Raw genomic sequence first — 12,504 nt, forward strand, 5'->3', positions numbered from 1 at the left:
TAAATTCTTTCCTTGTCTGGTTACCTTTATCTTTTAATTTTTTTGATAACCCAATATTCACATTTATTATTTTTTCTGTTTTCACTGAATTATCATGATTTATATCATAATTACTCAAGTAATTAATGTAATCAAGAAATAATTGTTTTTGTTCATCTGTTATTTCTTCAAAAGTACTATTATTTTCTGGTAAATTTAAATAAGTATTTTTTATGGCATCTCTTTTTAATTTTATTTCTTCTAAGATTTCTTGTTGCTCGTATAACTTTTTTAATATAAATTTTGCACTATTATCTAATTTAAATAATAATTCAGTCATATTAATAATTACAATAGGTGGTAACTCCAATAAAATAGTATTGTTCTCGAAATTTCTTTGTCTTTCTAATGCTTTTGACCTTTCAAATGATTTAAATTTTTCGATTTTTAAATTCAAATTATCATCACTGTAATTAATATGTGACAGCTTACCTTGAGATTTTTCCAATAATTCTTTCAAGGTATCAAAATGGTTCATGTTATTTAGAATAAAAAAATAATCACAAGATGAAACAATGTGATTTTTGTGACACAATGGACAATTCCCTCTTTCAATAAAACTATGAGGAGTATAATTTACTTTTCTATTTTCATCTTTTATGTACAAAACAACATTATCCATTGAATTAATTTCTTGATACCTTGGATTTGAATTATGTAAACCAATAATTGGAATCATTTTATCACCACATAAATGATTATTCATGTTGGAACTTGTTATATAATATTGATAACTTGATAACGAATCATACGTAAAATCATATAACTGTATATATCGTTTGGCATTGTCCGTCCATGATTCAAGAAGAAAATATTTATTTTCTTTAAACATAAATTTAACAATATGTCGTGTCATAAATTTTTTATCTGATAAATGACAAATCCAATCATTTTCCATGTCAAAATGTAAAAGGATTGGTTGATCATAATATATAATTGGATAATAATGTATTATAACGAAATGGCGTGCATATTCCATCAAATTTTGATATGAAAAACTTGAACAATTATTTGGACAATATAATGGTAATAATTTTGAATTATCATCTGTGTTCAATTGATTGATTTTATTTTCCCTATCAATTTTGTTCATGGATTTCCTTGAATGTGAAGTTATTTTTGATGGTTTTTTAATTTTTTCATTTATCACTGATTCATCAACACAGTATATCATTGTTGCTTCATATCCATATATTTTATAAACATTTGATGAATTTTCAATCCAATTTATTTCATCATTGATTCCATAAAATGATGAATAAATGCCAATACTTTTATTATTATTTTTACTATTGGTTTTATCATTAGTGTTTTTGTGCCATGAATCATTGATTTTATGATTATATGGACAATTTATCTCAATATAGCATATTCCACAGTTTTTTAATGCTGGACATGATTTATTTATTTTATATGGTAACAATCGATGTTCGAGACCACTCACTGTTTGATTTATTGACGATGATGATGATGATGATGGTACTTGATCTTGTTGTGATCCAGATGCTGTTGGGTCTGTGATATCATCATCACAACGTCTTCTTTTAATTAAAATGACGTCGTCATTTAATTCTGTATTTTGAAGATTATTATTATTATTATTATTATTATTATTATTAATATTATTATATTAGTATTATTAATAATATAATCTAAATTATTTACCTTGGCTACCAGGAGACTTATGTTTTAATGAATTTTGTTGGTTCATCATTGGATGTTGTTGATTGATTATTCCAAAACTAGGTGCTGATAATAATTTGTTTTCATCAAAAATATTCCGTCCCCGTCCACGACCACGACTACAAAGATCAAGCATTTCATTATCAAATGACATTATATTTTATTTAATTGTTGAAAAAAAGTATTAATTTTTCATTGAATAAAAAATATATAGGTTAGAAATGAATAGAGAAAAAAAAAAATTCGCGTGCCTCGTGGACAGATTTTTTTTATTGTTATTTTGGCGTCCCAATTATATCTAATTAGATTAATAAATTTAAATTTGAATGTTTTTAAAAATAATAAAATAAATATTAATAATCATTTATAAAAACAGTTAATCAATATTGCTTACCAAATAGATTTTGCTTAATAAACATATAGGTTATAAACAATTAATAAGCTGGATTGAGCTGGATAAATTCCCTTGATATATAATTTTGAACACGGATCAAAAATCAAGATGAACAACTGGGTGAACTCAGAACTGGGTGTTGCCAACTCGTCACTTGTCAGACCTGTGGAGTAGGGATGTGCGATAGTCACCGATATATTTAATGGCCGATATTATATCGATATATTATCGCCGATATTTTTTGACCCCGATATATTGATATCCGATATTTTATCAAACAAATATCGGGTATCATATATTTTTTTCAGAAAATACTGTTGTTACCGACATAAATTTTTTTTTATTATGATTATTAAAAATCGTTTAAAACAAACAAAATAACATTCGTTGTATGAATAAATGTCTAAAGAATTATTGATGTAGTTATTTCGGGAAAAAATTAATGTTGCTTACCACCTACTTTCTTTGCTCACATTAATTCCTTGACTGCTGCTTTTCCTTGGTTTTTATTTATTTATTTCACAAATAAAATTATTATAATTTATTTTAATAAATTAGAAAACCAAGGACAAGCAGTAGCTAAGAAAAAGATGTAGCTAAGGAATTAATGTAGCCCAAAAAATTATTTATTTATATTTATTTATTTATTTATTTTTTATTTATTTATTTATTTATAGACCCAGTAGCCACAGGAGCCATTGAAGGGCCAAGAGTAAAATTGCAATTGCAATTTAACTGAATGTTACATATATTAATACATATAATAAATTACAATATAATGAAAAAGTTACATAGTTGCATAAATTCATAGTTGCATAGTTGCTTAATTAAATAGTTACATAGTTGCTAAATTACTATTTTACAACAATATTTATACAACAATATTTATATTTATATTTATATTTATACAGTAACAATTTAGGCCTGGAAGCCAGCGTACCAGTTGTAGTTTACTATATACATTAATCGTTGAATTTATCTGAACATAAGCAATCTTAAGGTTGTTTGTAAATGGATTTCCCGTAATTTAATTTTCGATTTTTTTTTTTCAATGTTCAAATGAAATAATTATCTATTTTGTGGAATTTTTTCGTAATTTTCCTCTTCGCGAAAATTCAGATAATTAGTGTCAAAGTTGACAACTTTAACACGCAAGCATAGGGAGTATAGGTACGTTTGCACTTGTATTTTTAAAACTTATAATTTAAATTTTGATTTTTTTCTACAGATTTGTACTTTGTAGAATTCCGAAAATTATGGAAAAAAAATTATTAATTTCCTCTTCACCGTTTAAAAGATATTAGTTAATTAGTTTTGAAATTTATTGTTGTCAGCCGACTGACGTCACATTAAAAATGTAGATATGGCAACACCAGATGCTTTCTCTCTCATTTTTTTTCTCTGTTTCCTATATTGCGCACACACACACCAACAAACTCGTTCAAAACAATTCAAAGGATTATATATATGTGCATTAATAAATATATATATAAATTGATAAATTATAATGTTTTTTTTTTAATAAATCGTCCTTTGAATTTTATTCGATTCGACATTATTTATAAAATGTTTATTTATTTAACAACATACGAAATATATGACATACAAGTGCACACTATACAGTGACCAGGGTAGTAGTGTGTGTAATAGCGACGTTTCACGATCTGAATTTTTGCTGCTGGGGTAGTGTTAGTGTGTGTAAATACAGGCCGGCCAAAACATATACAACGAAAGACGCATCAGTATAGCACAAAAATTTTATGCATAGGAGGGCGCTGAAATATTTTTTTTTAACGTAGTTTCATAGGTACCCTTGAGACCCAAAAAAGTCGCCCGATCATGCGATTTACAAACAACCTTAAGAAATAAATATTAAATAATAATTACTGTGATGATATTTTTACACAATCCATTATAAATTGAGGAGTTATAGTATACTAAATGACATATGTCGATATATTATATAATATGTTCAAATAGTGTTGTGTTTCGACATGGTTTATTCGTGACATTTAACATTGCATGAAGCGGTGAGACAGTTGATGACGGTGTACCACCGAGGTGTGACAGTGAATAAAAGTGAGAGAAATTACGTAGTGATGTTGATAGCATCCTTATTCTCACGTCAGACAAGAGTGCTGGGCAATCAGCAGCTCCAGTAAGTAGCTTGATAAAGAATGCGATCAACTGTGTATCACAACGTAGTTGGATTGATTGCATGCGAGCACCCAGGTTGAGTACATCGTCATCAAGTTTAAATGACAGAAAAGAATTAAAAATTTATGACTACATAATTGGTAAATATAATTGACTTTTAAAATTAAATAAAATAGCTAATTGTATATTTTTTTTAAAAAGAAAGTTGGTATCGGTAGTGCTAGATTAATATTATCATCAAAATCAACAATTGGTAGTTTCAAAGTGTTACTTACTGAAGCTGGTGGATTACCACCAGCATTTTCTGATATTCCAGCTTTATTGCCAATATTTTAAATATCATTATACATGACTGAAAATACAAAATAGTATCACTAAAATATTCCTGTAAAGCTCTTATCAATAATCAATAAGATACTGGCTAATAGGTAAAATATATTAGGTGGTTTTCGTAGATTAAATGACATGTTATACATGGAAGGACATCTCCAGGATTATTATGGCTGATTACCTGATTATAAAAATCATCTTATTGATGATAAATACTTTGAAAACATTGTATATTGAAAAAAATTTAATTCATTGTACTGAACTATGTTATGCTGTTTACAATGCGCTATCAGACATGAAAAATAATAAATCTAATAATACAAATTTAGATTATTTTGAAAAAGTAAAATTTACAATGATCAATGGAAGTCGTTGGAGTACAGATAAACTTTTAAATGATAAAAATAATATAAAACTTGATGTAATGATGCATTTACATGTTGAAAAAACTATATTTATAATTAAAAAATAATAAACCAAAAGCTAATGGTGTATTAGTAATGAAATGGGGTAAAAAGCTTAAAATTACAGTCAAAATATGGTGTTATATTATCTGCGTGTACTATCGTTAACACTGATAAAACTATATTTAGAATAAATAAATAAATAAAAGATTTGATTTATATTAATTATTTCTTATTTATCATTTTCACATATTTTTCATATTTTATTTTTTCATCTATATATCAACTATTGAATATTATACTCTTAATTTTTTACAGTGTTTTAATTGAAGAAAAAATATAATTTTGTCATTTAAAATTAACCAAATTTCATATTTTTAATTCAATCAAAATAAAACAATGATTACTATCTCATTATCAATTATTTTCCAATGAAAAAATATACCCAGCCAGATTTTTAGAAGCTCTTCTGATTATAACAAAGTAACCAAGCGAGTTTCAAAGATATTATAAGGAGTACCAAGAAAGTTTATATGCACCCGGGAAAAAATTAGACGATCGCCAACGATCGTTGAAGATGTCATATTTGTCCACATCTTTGTCGATCGCCGTCGATCGCTGTCGATCAAAGTCGAACGCTGTCGATCGCTATCGATCTACAACAATTTACAGAAAAATAGACAAATTATAATAATTATTAGCTTATGCTGGAGAATTTATCATAATTATAATATACTCAGGAATATTTTTTTTTTTTATTTAAATTAAGGCCGTAGAATCATGTTTGTCTATTTTTCTGTAAATTCTTGTACATCGATAGCGATCGATAGCGATCGACAACGATCGACGGAGATCGACAAAGATGTGGACAAATATGACATCTTCAACGACCGCTGACGATCGTTGGCGATCATTGGCGATCGTCTAATTTTTTCCCGGGCAGATGAAGGGTTTTTTTTTTTTTTTTTTAAATTCGATTATCTACTGATAATGAAAAAAAAAATAATCATAAAGAACTATTCAAGACTACAGCCTTGCTCTTGCCAATTATTGTTAATAAATTTTTTTTTTCTAAAATTATTATCATTTTATATTAATATTTTTAACGCCGATGACTATTATCTCCGGTGCGTTTGTCCAATTTGTTTATGACAAGTATTATTCGATAAAATAAAATAAATTTGCCAAAATTGATAATTATGTTTTTTTTCTTTATTATTTTTACTTATACAAATTTTCAAAATAAACAAGTTAACCATATATTTTCATGAATCATATTTTTTTTTTCAAATTGAATATTTTAGATGAAATTTCATTATTACATAAAAAAAATATCTTTCATTCAATTTTAGGCAACTTTTAAAACTTGTTGAGCTAGTCTATCAAGTCTCAAAGAAATGATCCTTAATGAACTAAATAATTAAGTTTTTAAACTTAGTTAATAATTTTTACTAACTAATACTTTTTTCAACAACAATATTTTCTTTGGAAATTACAAATTTTTCATGTGATACAACATCACCATTTGTTGTATTTACAACAACTTCATCATCAATAATACCAACTGGTGCTGGTTTTTCAGTATCATATGTCTTAATAAATTGTTTATCCAATTCTAAAATAATTTTTCCTCTTTTTTGTTCTTCCTAAGCAAGTGTTCTTTATCACTTGATTTATCAACAGTTTTATCATCAGATAATTCAGCTATTTTTCGTTGTTTTTCATTTGATTGTTCAGATAAATTATCAATTGATTTGAATGGTTGTAAAAGATTTTTCTGTTGGTGCTGGTGATGATGATGATCAAGTGGTTTATTAATAATTAATGACTTTTCTTTGTCATCACTGTTGTAATAATATTGAAATATTTAGCAATGAATTTAATTAATATGTGGTTCAATATTATCAATGATTTTTTCACTAACACGTACTATTTTTCTTTTAGACATGTGGTTAAACTTATAAAGCACAAAAAATTTTGGACTTTGACAATTATATTATATACCAAGGTGGACGTGATGTAGCACTTCATCATCAACGTGCACTCAAAAATTTATAAATATATTTGCAAATGGAATAAAAAATATTGCATATAATGCTTTAAATTTATTTTTAAAATGACAAATAAATTCTTCTGTCTCCATGGTGTGCAATGACATAGTTCCATTATTCTGTTCGAGTATTTTTATTAAATTTTGAAATTACTGAGTGTATCAGATATTGCCAGGAAATAATGTGATGAGCTTTTTGAAAGTTCAAACTTTCTTAATAATTGTTGATGATATTAAACTTGAAATAATTAATGCTGTTGCAGCTGTTATTATAACACTTGTATTCATTTTGTACTTGTCTTTGTGGTATCTATTTTAAAACTGTTTTTAAGTTAATATATATTTAAAGTAAAAATATTATTTGATAGTATTTTATGATGTGGGTAATTATTTATGACATTTTTTTTATCTAAAAATAATAACTGTATTATGATTGTTAATTTGTTAATGATAAGAGTCAAGTTAATGATTTATAATGATTATTAATTTACAGAAAATCAACATATCAATACGAAGAAACACAAATCCTGAGATGACACAGAAGATATGGGATGGAATAAAAATAACAATACACATAAAATATTTAAATTGTTTTAGAGTATATCATACAACTTGTTACTCACCAACAAATTCAATAACTTTGTGAATTTTGTGAAAAAATAAATACTGATTCATATGATGATATTGAGTTATATGCATGTATATTGTATCAAAATTTTATTTCGATATTTATTGTTTAATTCATTATATTACATGATATGTTGACCTTTATATTTACTCTGACTCATATTTAAAAAGATATAAATGTACATATTAAATAATGATACAGACACCCAAAAAGAAAATGATGACTCTTAGAGATGCTTTTGAAAAAAAATGAAGAATTTCTTTTTTTTTCATATTTTTTTTTTTTAGTTGTGTTTTTTATCACCTCTTTCTTCTTTTATTTATTTTTCTTCAAAATCATTTAGGGCTATGAATAAAGCATCAAGATCATCTTTCCAAATAGATTTTGGTGTTTTACTTAGTAATATATCCAATTCAGTTTTTTTGTCATCACGTTTTTTTAATAATTCATCTATTTTTTCTTTTGTATATAACTTCGTTCCTATATCCAATAAATAATCAAAACCAACAGTTTTTCGTGTTTCATTAGTTTCATCAGTTTCTTCATCATCCTGTAAAAATAATAATAATAATAATAAAAATGATCATTTATTTAGTTATTAATTTATTATTAATAGAAAATATATATACTTATAGGTATAACTTACTTCAATTGTTTCGTTTGAATTTTTTTGTGTTACTTTCCATGCTGATACTGGATCTGAATCATAACCCATTGCTATCAATTCATCAATCACAGCTTTTTCTTTTTTGTTGTAAATGACCAATATACCATCACATATTTCCAATATAAATCTTGCTTGATTTGTTAATTTTCTAGCTTCAGCTTCTAACATACTAGTTAAATAGTTTTTTCTTTTAACATAAAATTCAAGTCGTAAATCATAAAATTCTCTCATAATTCTATTAATATCATCATATTTACTGAGACATAAATGTTTATCAAATGCAAACATTGAACTCATTGATATTGTTGTTTGTAATTTAAACACTTTATAAAAACCATCACGTTCATAATCACGTAATTGTTGTGGTGTTAATGTGACAATAAAATGAGTTTCTGATTCTTTATAATCAACAATATTTTTATTTGAAGCCATAACATCAAGTACTGTTTCTTTATAATGTTGTATCCATGTGCCAATTGGTAATTCAGAAATTTTTATTTTATCATTACCAATTACCAAAATTTCACCATAAATAACATAGCATGTATCACTTAACGGTTCAATTTCACCTTTAAAATTTTTCCAATATGGTTTCATTGGTTGTATATCATTACCATCCATCATATTAAATAAATTTTGTATTATTTCACGTGGATTATGATTTGGAATTTTAGTCATCCATTCAGTACCAATACCCTCAGCACCATTAACTAATATCATTGGTATTATTGGTACATAAAAAGTTGGTTCATTTTTTTTACCATAAGATATTTCATGTTGTAATAATGGATCATCATGTTCATGAAATATTAAACGTGTTAATGGATTTAATTTTGTAAATATATATCTTGGTGATGCTGCATCTTCACTACCACATATACGTGAACCAAATAGACCAATTGGTAATAATAAATTAATATTATTTGATCCAACAAAATCTTGTGCTAAATGAACAATTGTTGATGATAATGATATTAATAATTGTTCAACATCATAATGTTGATGATAATAAGCACATTTTTCAGCAACAGATGCACCTAATTGTGCAACATTAACTTCATTTTTATCATTCCTCAACATACAAATATACATAACTCTACGTTGTTCTGGTTTTAAACCATCAATGACATTTGGTATCGAACGTACATTATCATAATTTAAACATGATACTAATTCAACATTAATAAAATCAGTATATGTTACAGAACGTATATTTTCATGATATAAAAATTTTTCACCAAGACCACGTTCTTTTCTATCTTTTGTTGTTGTCATATAATTTGTAAGCCAATCTTTACGTTGATCACGACATTTTTCAGAAAATGCCATTACGATATTTTTATCATCTTCATCACCAGCATATGTAAATGCAATACGATGTTTTTGCATATTAGAAAAATATTCTCTAGCTTCTTTTAATGTTGATGTACCCAAATTTTTGTAGTATTTTGGTTTTATTTTATTTGGTGCTGGTTGATCTTTATGCCATTTTTCATATTCAGCTGTTGAATAAAAACTAAGTTTTTCAGAACCTTTTGTAACTTTAATTAATGGTGTTATAAATTCATCAATGAAATTTAGTTTTAATAAACTTGGCCAATTATGATGTATAAAATTTATTAATAAACCTTTTAAATGAGTACCATGTTGATCTTGATCAGTCATTATCATCAACTTACCATATCTTAATGTTTTTAAATCATCTTGTGTTTCATATTTTTTTTGATATTGCAATCCAAGTATTTTCATTAAATTATTTATATTATCATTTTCAGATATTTGTTTATCTGTTGTTTCACGTACATTTAATAATTTACCATTTAATGAATATATACCAAATATAACACGTCCTTTATCAAGTGAACCAACACCACAACGAGCTAGGCATTCACCTGAATCATTTCCAGTTAATATTAATGTACAATCAATACTTTTGGATGTACCAGCATTATATGCATCATCTAGTCTTGGTATACCAAATATTTTTTTCTTCTTTGGTGAACCACCAGTTAATTTTTGTAACTGTGTATTAGGTTTAAATTTAGCCCAATGTAATGTTGATTCAATAATACCAAGTTTTAATATACGAGTTATAAACTCATCAGTAACTTCATATTTTGAGTCAAATTTACTAACAAGTATCATATTTTCTTTAGTTTGTGAATCAAATGTTGGATTTGTTATTAAACAATTAATAAATATCCACATATGTTGTTTTATTGATTTTTTATCTAATTGAGCACCTTCTTTATTTTCTTTTTTTAATGTATCTTGTAATTTTTCAACAATAGCATCACTAACATAATCAACATGTTTACCACCTTTTGTTGTTGCTATTGAATTTACAAATGACATTTGTTTAAAACTATAATTTGGTGACAATGCAACAGCAACTTCCCATCTTAAACCACATCGTTCATATGATAGTTTGAGTGGATTATCTGAATCATCTGTTCTTCCTTTTATGAATAATTCACAATAATCTTCAAAATCTTCTATTGGTATTAATGTATCATTTAAATATATTCCAACACCTTTTGTTGATGCTGCACAATCATATGCTCTTCTAGTCATTAAACTAACAATATCATCATCCAATTGTGTCATTTTAAATTTTTCTAAATCTGGTGAAAATGTTACTTTTGTAAAATCTTCATCACTACTTTCTTTGATACTTACTTCAATACATTTACTCATATTATTTGCCCATGTTTGTTTAAATGACTTTTTCAATTCTTTTGATGATGTTTCAAAAACAAAACGGCCACTAAATATATTACATAATTTTCCACCATATCCATTTCTTCCACCAGTTGCTTTATTTTCAGCATCATCATAATTTGATGATGTTAAATGATCAAATATCTTTGTTAGTGCATACATGTTTTCTTCTCTATGTACTGCAACTGGTATACCATGACCATTATACCAAACAGATATTGTATTATCTTCTTGTTTAATATCTATTTTTATTTTATCTATTGTTGGATCACGCTGTATACTATCAGCAGCATTAACAAGTATTTCATCATATATTTTATATAAACCTGGTACATATGTTATTTCACGTTGTATCATTCTCTCTTCTTCTTGATCATATATCCACATTGGCTCAGTAACATGTTCAACTGAGCCAATGTATTCATCTGGATGTGACAGTATTTCTTTCAGCTCAAGTTTCTTTTGATTGGTATCTTCAATTGTCTTATCTTTTTCATTACCCTTCTCCATGGTGGTGGTTAATTGTGATTTACCTCCGGAGTAACTACAAAAATTATAAAAACAACATTTTCATTTTTATTTATTTTATTAATCAACACAAAACAATAGTGTCATTTTCAAACTTATAGCCTAAAAATCAGTCATTTCGTTATTTTTTTTTTTCTACATCAAAATTATTATAATTTAATTATGGATTATACATATATATTTTAATGTAAAATTATATTTTTATTATAAAATTTATTATTTACCGAATGATAGATTGATAGATTTAATTGGATTTAAGAATCAGCGAGAATGACAAACATTAAAAAGTCAACTGTCAAAACAACGGTGACAAGTGAAATAGACCTGGAGGTGCATAGGTCTAGATACATAGAGCAGATAGAGCATGATGATGAGCATTACATCGAAGTTTTTTTTTTGAATTTTGAAACGACTTTATCTTCAGCTGTGTATGAAATTCATAGAAGAAAAAAAAAAAAGAAAAATTACTCCAGAAGATGACAGCACTCTATAGCTCAAACCCATGGAGGTGTATACTCAAACCAGAGAGAAGCAGAGAGAAGCAGAGAGAAGACTTCTTCTAAATTTAACATCTCTTTCGAAAGGAATATTAGTTAACTATTATCATTGATATACACTTATATAAACTTCAAGGGTTGGACAAGCTTTTAAAAGTATTTTTGTCAAGAATTGCCAGTTTATTTGCTGACAAATCCAACTTAATTAGAGATTCCAATCCATCGAATATTCCTTGTGGAATTTTATTGCATTTGAACGTGATGAGTATGAATTATGATTTAATTAGTGGTAAAAATACAACGATGGCATTATTAGCATTAATGAATATATATATGAATATACCTCAACAGAATAGTCCAATTTTGATTCTCGTATCTTACGTGTGTTACCAGAAGGGGTGAAGCT

The 12,504-nt window shown here is 26.3% G+C and overlaps 1 protein-coding gene across 1 annotated transcript; it reads right to left on the reverse strand.

Moving 5' to 3' along the window:
- Positions 1–7,955: 7,955 nt before the first annotated feature.
- On the reverse strand, positions 7,956–11,903 carry LOC122849035 (DNA topoisomerase 2-like). Its single transcript, XM_044147562.1, has 3 exons — positions 11,826–11,903; positions 8,332–11,617; positions 7,956–8,235 (listed from the first exon to the last, which is right to left on the reverse strand). The coding sequence occupies exons 2-3, from the start codon at positions 11,581–11,583 to the stop codon at positions 8,005–8,007; spliced, it is 3,483 nt and encodes a 1,160-aa protein (XP_044003497.1). The 5' UTR covers positions 11,584–11,617; positions 11,826–11,903; the 3' UTR covers positions 7,956–8,004.
- Between the last annotated feature and the right edge of the window lie 601 nt (positions 11,904–12,504).

Source organism: Aphidius gifuensis, linkage group LG2, assembly GCF_014905175.1.
Source record: "Aphidius gifuensis isolate YNYX2018 linkage group LG2, ASM1490517v1, whole genome shotgun sequence".
NCBI lineage: Eukaryota > Metazoa > Arthropoda > Insecta > Hymenoptera > Braconidae > Aphidius > Aphidius gifuensis.